At 45.6% G+C, this 19,252-nt stretch overlaps 1 protein-coding gene across 2 annotated transcripts in view; it reads right to left on the bottom strand.

Annotated features, from left to right (window-relative positions):
• Positions 1 to 19,252, bottom strand: part of ift172 (intraflagellar transport 172) — a 179,456-nt gene that overhangs the window by 17,883 nt on the left and 142,321 nt on the right. For both annotated transcript variants that reach the window (XM_085996985.1, XM_085996986.1), the window contains 6 exons: positions 17,092 to 17,178; positions 15,953 to 16,069; positions 14,731 to 14,841; positions 5,773 to 5,892; positions 5,087 to 5,182; positions 2,912 to 2,971 (listed from right to left, as the gene is read on the bottom strand). In XM_085996985.1, coding sequence (XP_085853111.1) covers positions 2,912 to 2,971; positions 5,087 to 5,182; positions 5,773 to 5,892; positions 14,731 to 14,841; positions 15,953 to 16,069; positions 17,092 to 17,178 — 591 coding nt within the window. The remainder of the gene's footprint in view (positions 1 to 2,911; positions 2,972 to 5,086; positions 5,183 to 5,772; positions 5,893 to 14,730; positions 14,842 to 15,952; positions 16,070 to 17,091; positions 17,179 to 19,252) is intronic.

Raw genomic sequence — 19,252 nt, 5'->3', positions numbered from 1 at the left:
TCGGCAGGACCGGGAGAGAGTAACTGCGCACCGTGTCGGGGTGGATAAAGCTTTCCATGCTCCCGCTGTCAAAAAGGCAGGTAGTGGCGCGGCCGTTTACCGTAATGTCCATCATGGACCTGGACAGTTGATGAGGGAGAGATTGGTCCAGCGTCACGGAGGCCAGCGTATGGTCGAGCGAGTTGATGTGGTCGTCAGATGAGGCGGTGGTCGAGTCCGGGTCCCCCGTGGTTGAAGTTGGGGACGTCCGAGATGGCGGACAAAATGGCGGCGCCCATGGTCCCGATCCCCACGCGGCTGGGGGAGCCCAAGATGGCGGACAAGATGGCTGCCCCCACGGTTCGCACGCGGCGCTGCTGGCGTTAGCGGTTTTACCTTTGCAGGCGCTGACATAGTGTCCTTTCTTCCCGCAGCCGGAGCAGGTAGCGTTTCTCGCCGGGCAGCGTGCTCTGGGGTGTTTTGCCTGGCCACAAAAATAACATTTCTGTGCCTTGGACATCGCAGCAGCAGTTGAAGGTGGCGGTCCCATGACCCAAGGTTGTGGCGTCCACGTTGCAGAGCGGTTAGGGGAGAAGGCGTCCATATTCCTGTGGGCCGCGTTGAGCGAGAGGGACACTGCCTTTCTCAGGTCCATTTCTCCCTTTTCCAACAGTCTCTGCCGGGAGTAGTCGGACCTTAGACCCGCAACGAAAGCATCTCGGATCAGTCCCTCCGTGTGTGCTGCGGCTGATACTTCTTTGCAATTGCAGTCTCGGCCGAGTATCCGTAGTGCCCGTAGGAAGGCCTCCACCGATTCCCCGGGCTGCTGTCTGCGGGATCTTAAGAGGTGCCTGGAATAGACCGTATTTACCGGGCGTGCGTATTGCCCTTTTAGCAGATCGATAGCTGCCACGTAGGTCGTCGCGTCCTGGATTATTGTATAAACTTGGTGGCTCACCTTTGAGGCCAGGATTTCCAACTTGTTTTCGTCCAGGGTCACAGTTGAGGCTTGCAGGTAGGCCTCGAAGCAACGCAGCCAATGTGCGAATTTGGTAGCCGAACCCACTTCTTGGGGGTCTAGGTCCAGGCATGTTGGTCTGAGGGCTCGCAGCAGCTCCTGCTGCTCAGCGTTTGGTGCAGCAGCCTGCTGTTCAGCGTTTGTCGACATTTTGTTTTTGCTAATAAAATTGATGCGCTATCAATTACTCATAAAAGACGGAGAGTTAGGAGAGTAACTAAAGGCTTTTATTAGCAAAGAACAGAGCATCCCTCTCGTGGTTGACTGGGTTCCAAGAAGGCAGGGGGCTGCAGGTCAATCACCTTTATACCTGGGCCTGTGGGTGGAGCCAGCCGAGACATGTTGAGGCATGCATAGGTACAACAGTGTGTAACAACAACAACAACAACGTGGTTTACCACAGCAAGTTATTATCTTAATGGCAAGAAACTGGAAAGTATTGAAGTACAAAGGGATCTGGGGGTCCTGGTGCACGAAACTCAAAAGGTTAGTATGCAGGTGCAGCAAGTGATTAAGAAGGCCAATGGAATGTTGGCTTTCATTGCTAGGGGGATAGAATATAAAAATAGGGAGGTATTGCTTCAGTTGTACAAGGTATTGGTGAGACCGCACCTGGAATAATGCATACAGTTTTGGTGTCCATACTTAAGAAAAGACATACTTGCTCTCGAGTCAGTACAAAGAAGGTTCACTCGGTTAATCCCGGGGATGAGGGGATGGACATATGAGGAGAGGTTGAGTAGATTGGGACTCTACTCATTGGAGTTCAGAAGAATGAGAGGCGATCTTATTGAAACATATAAGATTGTGAAGGGGTTGGATCGGGTGGATGCGGGGAGGATGTTCCCGATGATGGGTGAAACTAGAACTAGGGGGCATAGTCTTAGAATAAGGGGCTGCTCTTTCAAAACTGAGATGAGGAGGAACTACTTCACTCAGAGGGTGCTAAGTCCATGGAATATGCTGCCCCAAAAAGCTGTAGAAGCTACATCATTACATAAATTTAAAACAGAAATAGACAGTTTCCTAGAAGTAAAGGGAATTAAGGGTTACGGGGAGCGGGCAGGAATTTGGACATGAGTCTAGGTTCGGATTGGACATGGCCCTGTGGGTAGCGGAGCGGGCCCAGGGGCCGTGTAGCCTGATCCTGCTCCTATTTCGTGTGTCTAATTCTGTTAGATTCAGGAGATGGTTCTGTGATAGTAGATTGGCGGTTAGGATCAGATCAGCCATGATCTTATTGAATGGCGGAGCAGGCTCGAGGGCCGATTGGCCTACTCCTGCTCCTATTTCTTATGTTCTTGCAGGAGCTCCCCCACCAATGATCCAGAAACACAGCTGTATGATGCCTGGCCTGGCCTGGGGGGGGCGGGGGGGTTGCCTCTGCTGAAAGTGGTAGTTGGTGCCCCCTGTGCCCGGGGCCACTTAAAACATTTTATTTAAAAAATTCCCCATGATTCCCCCACCTGACCCTGATCTGGACCTCTCCCCGGGGCGGGTCCACTCTGCACCCTTCAGTGACCAGTATACTTCATTTCAGTTGGCATACTGGCCTCTAACCATATGCAAGGTGACAAGGAAGGTGTTCCCACTCTCGGCCCACCCCCTCTGTCAGTAGCCTCATTGGGTGGACGGAGGTTCCACCACCAAACAAGGCCACTAGAAACTCCAACGCAAGACCGGGACCTGGTGCACCCAGGTCCTGACACAGCTTCTGGCCATTCCGTCAGTAGTCCACTGGAACAGCCGAATAAATTCACTGTCAGAAAATAATGTTGGGAATACAAATATTAGGTTTACGAAGGTAATGCTTTAAATGCCACTTCTTTCCTCTTACATTTGCTGACTTGCAGAGAAAGCGATTTAAAAAAATCACAATAATAACAGTTGAAATGAGAAGATTGGAGCACTCACATCACTAAGATCCAGGAAACGATTCAGGAATATAAAAGCCAGATTCTCCCAACCAATTGCCTGTTTTATTATGGAAAAAATATCATCTTTTAGTTCATTGAATCACAGCTGCTGAGTAACCAAAATTGCATGAATGTCAAAACCTGGGAACTATTACGAGAAAGTTTTGAAGGGTGCTTTAATATTCCATTAGGTTTGTGACCTTCTGCTATTCTCGCTCCAGAGTCTAGCTGCCATTAAATTCATGGGGCTGTCTCAGCCCTACACCCAATCTGCGGTAGCAATGAATCATTGAGCTAGTATCAGTTTTAGTGCCATGAATTGACAGAAGTACAAACGAGTTCAAATTTCCATCAGTTGCTGAACAGACATAAAACATGCAAAATAAAGCCTTACTATTTATAAGTTCTATATATCAGCCCTTTAGGTGTGTTGTTACTCCAAATTTCCACAACTTTGCAGCAGAAGTTTATGTTCCTGAAAGTTTCATATTTCTATAAAGGTGAAGAGTTAAAAGTAGATACTTGTTCTTGGATTTACTGATAAAGTTGTACTTCATATTGTGATGGCCCCACTACTGACCAGGGAAGGTTTTTTTTAAGGTTTAATTAACCCTAGTTTGAATGTGTTTTTATTAAATCTTATTTTAGTTCTATGGTTTCTTACAGTTTCTCCTTCCAACTTACTATAAAAAAACTTTTCTCCCACCTCACAGCTGTTTGAAACCTGAATAATTACTGGTGGTTGATTCTTAATCTTAAATTGTTAAGGAAGCTGTATCAAAAACAATATTACAGATGTAACAGTTCTGAACCCCAATGGATTTTTAAATGTAATCAAATTACACATTCTCAACCAAATTATAGTGCTCATACTAATCATTAGGGCCTCAGGCTAAAGTTCTTCCACATTGGAGGAAATGTTAAAAATAAACGCTCTAGGAAAAAATAACTTGCATTTATATAGTGCCGTATTATGTTCTCAGGATGTCCAAAAGTGCTTTACAGCTAACAAGATTACTTTTGAGATACAGTCACTGTTATGTACAGTAGGCACAAATGTTCAGCCAAATTTCCCAAAACTAGCCTGAATGTTAATTAACTTTTCTTTTGTTAAACCAATCTTCATTTTCTTAACCTATAAATCCTGACTGAATTTAATTGTGACATACCATTACTTTCATTTGTTGGAAAATGAACAGAATTTCGAGAAGAAACTCATGGGCTGTTTTTGCTCCAAGAGTATAAGCTTTTCTACAGAATCTGTCATGAGGAATTTTTACGTAACTAATACTTTCTAGTTTTATTTTTTAAACTCATTACCAGCACAGCTGATTTGTTGCAACCCTAAAATTTGTTCATGGGATGTGGGCGTCGCTCGCAAGGCCAGTATTTATTGCCCATCCCTAATTGCCCTTGAGAAGGTGGTGGTGAGCCGCCTTCTTGAACCGCTGCAGTCCGTGTGGTGAAGGTACTCCCACAGTGCTGTTAGGGAGGAAGTTCCAGTATTTTGACCCAGCGACGATGAAGGATCAGCGATATACTTCCAAGTCAGGATGGTGTGTGACTTGGAGGGGAACTTGGAGGTGGTGGTGTTCCCATGCACCTGCTGTCCTTGTCCTTCTAGGTGGAAGAGGTTGCGGGTTTGGGAAGTGATGCCGAAGAAGCCTTGGCGAGTTGCTGCAGTGCATCTTGTAGATGGTACACACTACAGCCATGGTACACCAGTGGTGGAGGGAGTGAATGTTTAAGGTGGCGGATGGGGTGCCAATCAAGCGGGCTGCTTTGTCCTGGATGGTGTCGAGCTTCTCGAGTATTGTTGGAGCTGCACTCGTCCAGGCAAGTGGAGAGTATTCCATCACACTCCTGACTTGTGCCTTGTAGATGGTGGAAAGGCTTTGGGGAGTCAGGAGGTGAGACACTCGCTGCAGTATACCTAGCCTCTGACCTGCTCTTGTTGCCACAGTATTTATGTGGCTGGTCCAGTTAAGTTTCTGGTCAATGGTGACCCCCAAGATGTTGATGGTGGGGGATTCGGCGATGGTAATGCCGTTGAATGTCAAGGGGCAGTGGTTAGACTCTCACTTGTTAGAGATAGTCATTGTTTGGTACTTGTGTGGTGCAAATATAGTGGTATCTCCGTTAAAAGTAAAATCACTGAAGACAGAATATATACCTTTGCTGCTATGCCAGCCTCATAAAACGCTTTGTCAGCAGGGATGATATCCGTGTGCCGCAGCAAAGAGATGGATAATTTTGCTGCAACCATGTCCTGAAATCAAGAATCATTTAAAATGTTTAAACATGTAATAGATTAATAGATTTTAGAAAGTCCAATTACTGTAAACAAGTCACTTGCCCAACACCAGTGACCACTTTGCCTGTAAACAAAGCAATTTTTCATTTGTATTTCATTGTTGAAAACACTTCAATTTTCTGTTTCAGAATACATCAAGAAGAACATAGAAACTATTAAAATGCCATTACGAAAATCAGAAATTGTACCAGACTAATAATTGGATTTTTTGTTAATTTATAAATGCCATTTTTACGACAATTGCTAACTTGGTTACACCGCCATAGAGATCCCGACCACCTAGGTTCAAAGTGACCTTTTTTACTGAGCAATTGCAGTGTTACAAGCTAAATTATTTAACAACAAAGTAGCATATACACAGCACACCGGAATGCAAGATAGCACTGCCCAATAATCCAGCAACTACTTATCATCTTTAACTAATGAAAAGTCACCTTTTAATCTATGTAACAAAAAAGACCAGTCCATCTGTGCCAGGATCTAGTGATACATAAAACTTTGATAGACACTCTATATTAGGGTAGTCATACAGTACATAAGCTTACCAGCTGGTTGACTCCCAGTGACCCTGCACGAGTAGCATAATAGTGTGAAATCAGCAGCATCTGCTCAAACTCTTCATGAGCAGGTGAATTCGACTCTGAAGATTTAACCAGGTTTTCACACTAGAACATTACAATAAAAAAATCCCCCAAATTAAACACTGTATTCATCTACAATGCAAACCAAGAAAGAACAGACCACAGAATTGCAGATCACACATTACAAACGCACTAATGATCAGAGCCATGGAGCAGGTATGAATATAGATTCAAGTCCTGCTCAGTTTCTGATTTGAGCCACAATGAGCTGGGAGACTCCAAGTACAGATGTGCCTCAGAAGGAAACAAGTGGAAATTGGAGGCCAGAGTCATGAAAGATAGTCCTTACTGCATCCTGGCAGCCAGCTACAAAATTCACTGCCGGCGGCCTGGGAGCAGGCCCTGCATCTCTCCTTTGATTGCAGGTGCTAAGCCAGACAGATGAATCAAATACAAAAACTAAAAAGTTATCCAAGTATCAATTTTAAGTTTTAAAAATGAGAACTGCGATTTACAGGAACAGAATGTTAAACTAGTTTACAGCTGAAATCTGAAAATTTTGGAGAAAGTCCTTTTCTACAGCTAAATAAATTAGACTCAAAGAAAAACTTTAGAACATTGCTATTTCATAATGGTGTAAGTACTGATCTCATTTAAATTAAAACATAAAATCTGCAGGTGCGCTTCCATAATCCCATCACTACCCCTTCACTCAACCCACCTGTAACCCTCCAATCACTACTCCCACTCGCTCCCTCAAGGGTGGGCGGCAAGTGACCCCCTGACCCAAAACCAGTTTCCCTCTTCCCTTTCCCCACCTACCCTCTCCTTCCCTACCTGTTTCCGTCAAAGGGGCTTTGTTTACTTTTAAAATTCAACTTGTTTTTTTAAAATCAAGTTAGAATGAGGAATGAAATTGTGTCTGCCTTTCTCTCAATTTATGTCTCTCTCTCTTCCCTGCTGTCTCATAGATGTTAGAAATTAGAATCTCTGTCTCACAAGTGTAAGCCATTAGCATTGACCTTTTCCAACTATGAACAAAACACAGGTAAGATAATCAGTTGGCTTCAAAATTCAACTTTTTTAAAAAACTGAAGTAAATTTACATGAAAACACATTCTTTGTTTCTTCCCTTCACTGTCCCTCTCCCTGACCCCAGTCTCTCTTTCTCTCATCCCTTCTCACTCTAACCCGTCTCTCTCTTTTTCACTTTCTAAACCGTGAGGACTGGGCCCTTAATATTCAAGGGTACAAGGTGTTCAGAAAAGATAGGGAAGGATAAAAGGGAGGTGGGGTGGCAGTGCTGATTAAGGAAGGCATTGTAGGTTGGAAAGGGAGGATGTTCTTGAGAGGACAAGGACAGAATCCATTTGGTTAGAGTTGAGGAGCAAAAAGGGTATGATCTCATTTAAATTAAAACATAAAATCTGCAGGTGCGCTTCCATAATCCCATCACTACCCCTTCACTCAACCCACCTGTAACCCTCCAATCACTACTCCCACTCGCTCCCTCAAGGGATTGGGGGTATTCTACAGGCCTCCAAAAAGTGAGAGGGAGGTAGAGGAGCAAATCTGCGGGAAAATCGCAGAGATATGCAAGAGCTATAGAGTGGTGATACGGGGGGACTTTAATTACCTAAATATCGATTGGGATAATGCTAGGGTAAAGGGAAAGGAGGGGGAGGAATTTTTGAAATGTATTCAGGAGAATTTCCTTGACCAGTATGTTCTTGGTCCAACTAGGAAAGAGGCATTGCTGGATCTGGTGCTGGGGAATGATGTGGGCCAGGTCGACCAGGTGTCTGTGGGAGAACACTTGGGTACAAGTGATCATCGTATCATTGTAGATTTAGATTAACAATGGAGAGGAGCAAGGAACAATCTAGAGTGGAACTTTTAAACTGGGGTGAGGCCAATTAGGGACAAAGAAGGTGATATATGCTTAGAGGCACAGGGCAAGGCTAGAATACTCAATGAGTACTTTGTGTCAGTGTTTATTAAGGAGGTGGATGCTGACAAAATATTGGTAGAAGTGGAAAACGTAGAAGTAATGGAAGGGGTGAAAATTGATAAGACAGGTGTACTAGACAGGCTGGGTATGCTTAGAGTGAATAAGTCGCCTGGTCCAGATGGCTTGCATCCCAGGTTGTTAAGGGAATTGGGGGAGGAGATAGCGGAAGGGCTTGCCATAATTTTCCAATCTTCCCTAGATGTGGGGGAGGTGCCTGAGGATTGGAAAGTGGCAAATGTGACACCATTGTTCAAGAAAGGGTTTAAGGACAATCCTAGTAACTACAGGCCGGTCAGTTTAACATCAGTGGTGGGTAAAGTTTTAGAAACAATAATCAAGGAAAAAATTAACGGGCACTTGGAGAGGTTTAAGCTAATTAAGGAGAGCCAACACGGATTTGTAAAAGGCAGATCATGTTTGACTAATCTAATTGAATTTTTTGATGAAGTAACAGGGAGGATTGTTGAAGGGAATGCAATGGATGTTGTCTACATGGATTTTAGGAAGGCGTTTGATAAAGTACCACAGAGAAGGCTGGTTAACAAAATTGAGGCTCATGGAATAGGTGGGTCAGTGGCCGCTTGGATAAAGAATTGGCTTAAGGACAGAAAACAGTGAGTTGTGGTAAATGGCTGCTTTTCAGACTGGAGGATGGTAGACAGTGGTGTTCCCCAAGGATCAGTGCTGGGGCCACTGCTTTTTGTGATGTATATAAATTACCTGGATATTGGAATACAGAGTAGAATTTCTAAATCTGTCGATGACATCAAACTTGGAGGTGTGGCAGACAGTGAGGATGATACCAATCGACTGCAATAGGACATAGAAAGGCTAGCAGAATGGGCAGACAAGTGGCAGATGGAATTTAATACAGAGAAGTGTGAGGTGATGCATTTTGGCAGAAGGAACAGGGAGAGGCAATATACACTTTATGGCACAGTTTTAAAGAGTGTGCAGGGACAGAGAGACCTGGGAGTTAATGTGCATAGGTCCCTGAAGGTGGCGGGACATATTGAGAGAGTGGTTAGCAAAGCATATGGGATCTTGGGCTTCATAATTAGAGGTATTGAGTACAAAAGTAGAGAAGTTATGCTGAACCTTTATAAAGCGCTGGTTAGGCCACAACTGGAGTATTGCATCCAGTTCTGGTCACCACACTTTAGGAAGGATGTGAAGGCCCTTGAGAGGGTGCAGAGGAGATTTACCAGAATGGGGATGGGGGATCTTAGCTACAAGGACAGGTTGGAGAGCTGGATTTGTTTTCATTAGAGCAAAGGAGGTTGAGGGGTGATTTGATAGAGGTGTACAAGATTATGATGGGTTTGGATAGGCTAGATGGGGAAAGGCTGTTCCCACTAGTTGATGGTACAAGGACTAGGGGACACAGATTTAAAGTTTTGGGCAAGAGATACAGGGGGGATGTGAGGAAAAACTTTTTTACGTAGCGAGTGGTGAGGACCTGGAACTCGCTGCCGACGGAAGTGGTGAAGGACACTCAATGTTTTCAAGGGGAGACTGGACAGGCACTTGAGGGAAATAAACTTGCAGGGCTGCGGGAATAGAGCTGGGGAATGAGACTGACTGGATTGCTCTACAGAGAGCTGGTACGGACTAGATGGGCCGAATGGACTCCTTCTGTGCCGTTACGACTCTATGACTAACGTTTGTGTGCGTAATTAGAATGCTGTTATTTTTTCTCATACAAACTGAATTTCTCCTCAGTAAAGCTTTTGAAATTTGTCCTCTACCTTTTTTCCAAGTAATTTTGAAAAGCTTTAGTACCGAAGCTGCAAGAAGCTCAAGAAACAATATTCCTCAGACCAGCTGACTGAATGGTACTGCTGCATCCTGAGAAATTAGATACATTGCACATGCTCAGACTGCACAATCCAAATTCAGCTCACAGCTCTGGGCAAAAGTCTGAACTCCAAGCCTATGTTTTTGGGAGAGGCCGAGTCCTTCTAATAAAAACACTCATGAATGCATTAAAAGACATAAAAGACATAATTGCTAAGTTTAATCATGTTATTAAGAAATATGTAATATTTAAATCTTATTGGCCGAGAAATTGGGTATAGCCCCGCTTGAGGCGTTAGAACTGGCGCTGCGCAAAGTTTATAGCCAGACGAAACTTATCGCTGCCTGGCGAGATATTGGGTTGCATCGCCCCCAAAGGGGATTGAGGCGCGAACTCAGACGTTGCACGGGGCTCCCAAGGCGCAAAAGTTCAGGCGCTACCCAATATCGGCGCGGACGGGCGCAGCGTAGGTGATCTCAATTACCGGAAACCACGAGACTTCCAGGTGCCGGCCGGCTCTTAAAGGGGTGGGTCAGTCAGCCTGAGCTGCCACACTCAATGCCCTGCAGGCCTCAGAATCGGCGCTCGCCCTTCTCTGGCGCAAGAAACTTGGTCAGGATGGAGAAGGTGAGACAGAGAGCAGAGCGCTTCAGCACTGTGGCTCTGGACCAGTTGGTGTCTGCAGTTGAGCGCCGTCGAGATGTTCTGTATCCTGACAATGGCAAGAGGCCGAATCAAAAGGCTTACCGGTGATCTTGGAGGGAGGTTTCTCAGAGGGTCAACTCCAACAGCATGGTGACCAGGACCCTTGTTCAGTGCAGGAAGAAATTCAACGACCTCACTCGGGTCGTTAGGGTGAGTGCTGGTTATGCAAACTTCTGATTCCCTCCATCTGCACCTGACTTCGAGCACCCTGTTGCCATGATGCCCCAATGGCCATCTGTCAGCAAGCACCCATGGCCCTTTCTGGGCACACACATGGACATTTCACTCAAGGCCACATGTAAGGGCTCTTGCACCATGGGGGGCATGCGATGATCTCTCAAGGCATCATGTTACAGAACTTCCCCTTCTTTCCCCTGCAGTCCAAGCTGGCGGCGAGGCGAAAGGACCAGACTCGAACCGGTGGCGGGCCTCCACAAGTCGTCACTCTGACGGATCTCGAGGAGAGAGTGCACCAGATTCTTGGAGGACGTCTGTCTGGTCCTGTTACCACTGCAGCTGCCGACCCCATTTCCGACAGCGAGGGTAAGGCTCTCTCCTTTTTCAGCTGTTTTGTTCCACTTGGTCCCCCCGCCAGCATGCTTCATCAGTGTGCAGCCATGTCAGAGCCTTGCCGCAATCTGGCATGCCTTTCCGCCAACCTGTCCTTTTGCTAAAGCCACTCTTCCACCTCCCTGCTTTCAGATGATGCATCACCAACTCGGGCTCAATGCCCTGAAGCTGCCAGTGCCAGTGCCTCCGGAGGCGAGGATCAGGAGGAAGCCGGACCATCCGTTCCAATCTCAGGGGAGTATACACATCTACAGACTGGGGATAGTAGTTCCCTGGAGCGGGGGGGGGGGCTCTGAGGATCAGCCAGTTGCTGGAACAAGCGGCATGCAGCAACGCAAGGGGGGTAGGCAAGTTCGCCCACCGTCTCCCCGGAGGGCAAGGCAGGTAGTGATGACTGCTGCACAGAGTGCAGAGGAGGTGCGTCGCCTGGCTGAAATGAGCACCCAGGCCCGGCTCAGGCACACTGAGCTGATGGCTGCAGTGGGGAGGATGCCTCAGTCAATAGATACACTGGCAAAGAGTGTGTTGGGCTTCGGGGCAACAATGGAGAGGACTCTCCAGGGCTTCGGGGCAACAATGGACAGGACTCTCGAGGGCTTCGGGGCAACAATGGAGAGGACTATCCAGGGCTTCGGGCCAACAATGGAGAGGACTGTGCAGGGCTTCGAGGCTGCTATGGAAAGGACTGTTCAGGGCTTCGGACAATCCCTGGAAAGGTCTGTCCAGGGCTTGTCCGAGGCAGTGGAGCGGTCGGCACTGGCCTTGTCCGAAGCAATGGAAAGAACTGTCCAGGGCTTCTCCGAAGCACTGGCACCTGGCTCACAGGTCCTCACTGCTGCCACGCAGTCACTTGCCGGCCTCGTCCACACCCAGATTGAGGCAACGCGAACTCTCACTGCAGCCACCCTATCTGCATCAGCTAGGATCACCCCGGGCCCTTCCAGTCCCATACAAGGCCAGGAATCAGTGGAGCATGCGATTGTGGCAGATGAGCCGAGCCGGTCCCCTCAGAGAGCCAGTGTGCCGTCCGACCATGGTGCAGGTGTCCTCTCTCGGCAGGTGACCATTGCACATGCCAGCGCTGGTACGTCTGCAGTGCAGCTGCCACCACCTGCAGGGCACACTGCTTCCAGCCATGCTCAGATCAAGCATCCTGCGTCCGCACCCTCCAAGCCCAGAGGTCGGCCAGGCCGTCCTTCAGGGGCTTCTGCGCTTCCACACAGTCAGCAGGTGTCCCCCAGCCTTCACCCCGCCACTGGGGTTCAATTACGTAGGAGCAGCAGGGAGGGAAGGGGCAGACCGCGAAAGAGAAGTCGTTCTCCATCAAGGGGCCAGAAGTAGAGGGAGGTGCTGAGATGTTTCTTTGGCCAAATTCAAGGACACCCTCACCTGTTGTAATTGTTGGAAATGGTTTGTTTAGTTTTGCGGCTTTGCCGAAGAGTTAACTGTTATTTTGTTAGTTATGGTTTCTGTTGACATGACGTTGTTTTGCTGTAATGAAAGACTTTTGTGACAATAAAGAGAAGTTTTAATGTGCTATGGTGCACGTGACTAATTACAGTGATGCTGGCCTTCAGAGGCTTTCAAACATCCAAAGTGCGCAGGAGTAAAGACACTCATCATTCCGCCAGAGGGGCCTCGATACGAGTCCTGATGAGCCTCTGACGGATGGCCCTTCCACTTTCAGGAGCCCTTCCATCTTCCTCCTCCTCCTCCTCGTCCGCATGCTCCTCCTCCTCCTCTGCCTGCTTCTCCAGGGTCAGAGGGAAGGTGATGAATTGACGCCTTCGCCTATAAAGGGCAGCTGTAACTTGCCGGATGCAACAGTGCACTGCAACCTGAGAGATATTCGCAATGTCCCCAATGGCTGACTGAAAGGATCCGTTGCCATAAACATTGAGGGCAACAGTCAGTTTAACGGCCACCGACAGAGAGGTCCTGCACCGTAGACGCGGCTGCAGATCCTCAGCAAGCAGGTGGCACAGCTCAGTAACAACGTCCCTCCCGATTCGGAGCCTTTGCACACACTGCTCCTCCGACATGTCAAGGTATGACACCTGCTGCCTAAAGACCCTCGCAGCATACCCTCGGATTGGCCGACCTCCATTGCCCCTCCTCCTTCTGGCCAATCCCGGCCCTCTCTCCCGCCGTCTCTCTGCCCCTTCATAGTGTTCGGCCATGAGACCGTCGCCCTCCAAAGCATCTCCCATTCCGATGCCAGTTGGTCAAAAGGCTGTTAGGTCTAGTGCTCCAACTGCTCCGGACAGGTTTGAGGGTCCCAAGTACTCTAATGCTAAATTCCAAAAACTCTGCTCCACAGTAGCTCCCCAACTCTCTCCACCAACGATCGCAATGAACAGACCAAGTGGCTGAAGCTTCTATACTAGAGCTGTCCCCTTTAAATAGCGCCCCCCCAACTCCGAGAAGGGCCTGCTAACGCTCCTTCGAACTGTCACTAATAGCGCTAGGCGTAAAGGCTCCGGGCGCCACCCAATATCCGTTCAGGCGCCCCTAAAAGGCGTTGCACAATGAAATGACGTCATGATCTGCTTGCGCTCGCGGGCAAACACTTAGCGCAGGCGTTAAATGTATAGTCAATATGGGAGTTGTCGCTATCTTCATTGCGCCCGCCCCAACATTAGGTAACGCCCCAATTCTCGGTCTCTTTAGGCGCTAACCGCTGGCGCAAACAACCGAATTTCTAGGCCATTATGTTTAAACCTATATTTTGCAAGTTACAAAATTTTAGTTACCGAGGACAAAAATGGCAGAAAAAAATTCAGAAAGCAATTTTGAGAGAACTGTGAGAACCCAGTGGCCAGATTATATAAACTGGGGTCAGACTGCACAGAGTGGCATGGTTACATAGGCAAAACGCATGTCAAATGTGGACATAGAATTTAGAATGAGAAAAAGTTGACGTAAAAAGTATAACAAAAACGTGAAAACAAAACGTCAGTTGGCAGAGACAGGAAGAGCACGCAGATGTAAGATATATTCCTCATTCTTCCATCCTAAACCAATTTATCCCTCTTTCCAGTGGATAATTTGGACATTTGGCGAGTTAAAACTATCCTTAGCACATATGTCTTACCTACAAAAGTCAAACCCCTAGTGTCAAGAGAAAATTCTAAATTATTTTACAGGACAGTTGTTCGTGGCAACATGCAAACATTCCATTCCAGCACAACCAGAAAAAAATCTTCAAAATAATCGCTATAAGCGCAGTATAATAACATCATTGAAAACATTTGTAATTTCTTAAGATCAATGTAATGTTTAAAGAATAAACTAACTTTGTGCATTGGTCACAAACACAATTTGCATCAAGGTTGAGAATTTTTAATGTTCAGCATTAGTGCAACATGTGAGGAGGCGATCACCTGGGCGAATCACAATGCAGATATACATTTTGTGCAGAAGCTGCTACATTTTTCTCCATTTGGTGAATTCAAAATGGTCCCACATTTATGCATAGAAAAGATGGCCTGAATGTCCCATCCTCACATCTCAGAGGAACATCCTTACTATACCAATGCAACAGAATTGCCTACCCAAGCAAAAATGCAGTATTGATTTTATGCCAAGTCTCAGTGCAGTCATTTGCTCTGGATTCATGTGCACAGAGTACTGATTTGAGACTGCCTAAATTCATTCCATGCAAAACCTTTTCATAGACCCAAAAATCTTAATTCCATCTGTCTGGATTTCTATCTAGGAATGGAGGATAAAGAACAATGATGCAACACTCATTGATATCCACATCTTTTGTCATAAATCTCAATTTATTTCAATGTTTTTTTTCTCATATACATAATTGAGTTTATGCTACACTAACCAGATTGAAGAGTACGTCGCGAAGATCAGCCCATGTCCTGTACGCATCTGCACTATTTATATCTGGCATGTTTATAACATCCATGAAAATCCGTTTGTATATGTTAAAATTCTGCACACAAAAGGAAAAAGGTAAAGCAAATCACAAAACTAAAACACACAAAGAATGCTCACTTTTTAGGGTCTTCCTCATTTTTCAAAGAATGTCATAAGAATGTACAGGACCAGGAAAGGCTATTGTGACCCATAATATTAAGCACAGGCTTTCAATGGGAAAATCTCATAGGCAAAATACTTGAGACTCTAACTCCCCAGTGGTCCACTAGCAGAACTCGCAGGCCTGCTGCCCAGGAGGTTCTGTAAGAGGCCCGTCCACTTTAATGGCCGGGACGCACTAAGGTAGCTTGACAGGTTCTGGCCACCTGAATTAAGCGTTAAAATAGCCGCGGGGTGGTAAAAGAGAATTACGTGCACTGTTATGAGATATCTGCGCTCCTCTAATTCTGCCCTCTTGAGCATCCCTGATTATAATCGCTCACCTTTGGAGGCCGTGCCTTCTGTTGCCTAGGCCCTAAACTCTGGAATTGCCTGCCTAAACCTCTCCACCTCACTACCTCTCTTTCCTCCTTTAAGACGCTCCTTAAAACCTACCTCTTTAACCAAGCTTTTGGTCACTTGCCCTAATTTATCCTTATGTGGCTCGGTGTCAAATTTTTTGTCTTACAATGCTCCTGTGCAGCGCCTTGGGACATTTTACTATGTTAAAGGTGCTATATAAATACAAGTTGTTGTTGTTTGGATTTTAATTCCTGTTCCACATGGTTACTGCTGGGCGTAGGGAGTTAAAATTCCCTCTTCTCTTTCTGTACCATATGCTTGGACCTAAATCTTGATTCATATTTTCCATTACGAGTGCTACTATTTAGAGGAAGTTTTGCCATATCACATCACTTCACTTCACATACAATAGTAAAGGTTTTTTTTTTAAACAATACCTGGGAATAGTTTGTTAAAGGATACAATTCTATATTATTCATTCATAGACCTACACCTTTTAAAGTAGGGCCTTCACATATTGATATGGGACCTCAAATCCCTAAATATCTGTTAGTTTAGCCTAGTAGAATATTTAACACCATTTATCATTGTTCAATAACTAGCACCTCACCAAAACATATGAGGAAATTTACGATGATGAAATTAATCTCAATTATTTCACTTACTTGTGTATTAGCAGGAGCACCATGTTGAACATACAGATTTAAGGCCTTTTCTGAATGACCTTCTTTGATAAGGTGTGTAACATATAGAGCCACATACTTGTGAAGAATTTTGTAGTTCTAAAACAGACAGTACAGTTTGTGTAAGTTTTACTGTAGTCACAATTGTTGAAAACTGAATGTACAAACACAAAGTATTTTACTTCCAGATACAGATATTTGTTTCCAGCACTCCTTAGTCTTTTGGCTCCTGATTGGAATTACGTGGATTTTACAGCAGAATCGGTCCAACTGGTTTATGCAGGTGTTTATATTCCACACAAGCCTTCTTCCATCTAATGACCTATTCCCACCCTGGCCCCGTGTTGGAAAAGTTGAATAGAACAATAGTGTCAATAGGAAGAGTAGCTTCTTGAGGAATAACTTAAAGCTGCTGTAATCATTTTCGATGTGTGTAACTTTCAATTTTTATAAAATTATTTTATAATATTACAGGAAGTACTCTCTTCCATATCACTTCAAATAGTGTCAATAGCAGAGGCCCTAGGAGAGACCATTTATCAATTCCGTGTGGAATTAAAACATTGCTACCACTATAAAAATTGTAATGTTGCTGGCTTGATTCAGAAAGTCCTCAAAGAACTAGCTCTATATTACAAGACTTTAAATAACAGAACATTATTATAGAACCACAATGACTTGAGTAAATGTCTACCAGTCTGCAAATCACAAAGTTTGATACATCAGAAACTGGAATTTTTTATTGTGCAGTATGAGGGTACTCAGAGGGTACCTTGTTTACAGCTTTAAAATGTTCAAACACATAAATTAATGACTATGTGACAAATTTTCCACAAGAATGCATTGTATTTTACATAAAACAGTCAATTTGGGTGAAGTACCAGTCAATACTATTAAAATGCACTAATACGATACTTTCCAGTTTCTTCAGATTCAAGCTCATTTACATAGAGAGAATTTAACATTGTATAAACAAAGCAGCACTTTTACTTTATGAAAATATAAAATTTCAAAATATTTAAGAAACATTTAAAAGTGTATATGTAACATTAGGCATATATGGGTGTGAAAGTTTGGTCAATAATATAGGAAATACTCGTAAATAAACATTTCTGCTCTACCTGCTTATTAGCAGTTTCGATGCATTTTTCCCATTGTCCTCGTTCAACATACATGTCAAGTGCAGCTATCACATCCACTCCAATCAGCTGGAAAAAAGTAACAGTTTAAAATAAAATATGTATGAATTATATGGAAGGGCTACCACTCCAAGCTGAAAATGAGTAGGCTTCATTTCACTTCTGTCTAGTCCATGGTCCTAGTCAAAGGGAGTTTACAAAAAAGCTGACTTCCCCAAATCCATCTTAAGGTGCTGATAATATGCTTACTATTAGCTCTATCCACAATCTCTTTAAAATTAAAATGAGCATAACTTTCAACAGTGTTAATTTTACTATTTGAGTACGCTTTTAGCTAAGATTTTGGCAAAGTACTTAATGATTTGGTCCCTTAACAGGCCCACCATGATCAAATGGAGCTACTGAAAGTTTGCTGTCTTCCATGGTGCTTGATATAGTGCTGTACCTGAATCTTGTCCACTGTTTCCATATACTTTGTCACAGCATTTGCACTGGCTACAGAACAACACAGGCAGAGGACCTGGAGCAGATCTCTAGCCTATTTACTTTGCCAGGAAATCGTACTCTTGGCGGGGAGGTTCACCTACTGGTAGTATGTGTTGGGAAATTGCAGGCATGCTTGGCATGATATTTTGCCCATTAATTTCAAATATTTCAGCGATTTCTTGATATGTGTTCATAGGAGGCGAGGTTCCTTGCTGGGATCACAATTTCACTCCCTCCACCACCAACGTACCGTGGCTACAGTGTGTACCATCTACAAGATGCACTGCAGCAACTTGCCAAGGCTTTTTCGGCAGCACCTCCCAAACCCGCGACCTCTTCCACCTAGAAGGACAAGGGCAGCAGGTACATGGGAACACCACCACCTCCAAGTTCCCCTCCAGGTCACACACCATCCTGACTTAGAAGTATATTGCCGTTTCTTCATCGTCGCTGGATCAAAATCCTGGAACCCCCTCCCTAACAGCACTGTGGGAATACCTTCACCACATGGACTGCAGTGGTTCAAGAAGACGGCCCACCACCACCTTCTCACGGGCAATTAGGGATGGGCAATAAATGTTGGCCTTGCCAGTGACGCCCACATCCCATGGAAGAATTTTTTTTTTTTTTAAGTTGTAAAATCGGCCTATGGTGTAAAAAGATTACAATGGGGAAGGAATTAAAATTTTAAAAACTTCCTATATATATATATATATATATATAAAATACTAGCAGGGGAGCCCCGCGGTGCGAGGGCAATTTTGGGGTGCGCGGTCTCCTTCACAGAATCACAGAAACCCCACAGTGCAGATAGAGGCCATTTCGGCCCATCGTGCCTGCACCGACACATATCCCACCCGATCCCCGTAACCCCTACACCAACACATATCCCACCCTATCCCCACGTATTTAATCCCCCTAACACTAAGGGTCAATTTATCATAGCCAATCAACCTAACTCGCACATCTTTGGACTGTGGGAGGAAACCGGAGCACCCGGAGGAAACCCACGCAAACACGGGGAGAATGTGCAAACTCCACACAGACAGTCGCCCGAGGCCGGATTCGAACCCGGGTCCCTGGTGCTGTGAGGCAACAGTGCTAACCACTATGCCACCGTGCTGCCAATGACCAGCCAAACGGCCAGCTACAACAGCCCCAGCAGCCGACCTGGCTGCGAGCCCTCCGACCGCCATACCTGGATCTAAACCCACAGGCAGCGAATTCAGCCCTCGACTTCGAACACTGGCTGAGCTGTTTCGAATCCTACCTGGGAGCCTCCGGCGTGCCTCCGGAATCCAAACTAAGAGTCCTGACCACCCAGGTGAGCCCTAAAGTATTTGCACTCATCCGGGACCTTGCTACATACGAGGACGCCCTCAACCTGCTAAAAGAGCAGTACCGGAGCCCAGTAAATTCAATGTATGCCAGACATCTCCTAAGATCCCGCTCGCAACAGCCAGGAGAGTCTGTAGATGAATTTTTACGGGCGCTACAAACACTCGGCAGGGACTGTGACTTTAAAGCTGTAACGGCTGCAGAAAATATCCGCGATGCCTTCGTGAAAGGCCTTCGGTCCGACTACTCACGGCAAAGACTGCTTGAATCAAAGGACCTCGAATTGAAAACAGCTGCAGCCCTCGCTCGCTCCCTGGAA

This window comes from Somniosus microcephalus, chromosome 9 (assembly GCF_052327205.1).
Source record: "Somniosus microcephalus isolate GS21.2 chromosome 9, FLI_Smic_1.0, whole genome shotgun sequence".
NCBI lineage: Eukaryota > Metazoa > Chordata > Chondrichthyes > Squaliformes > Somniosidae > Somniosus > Somniosus microcephalus.
The sequence above is the reverse complement of the archived record's forward strand: the minus strand, read 5'-3'. Positions and strand labels throughout refer to the sequence as shown.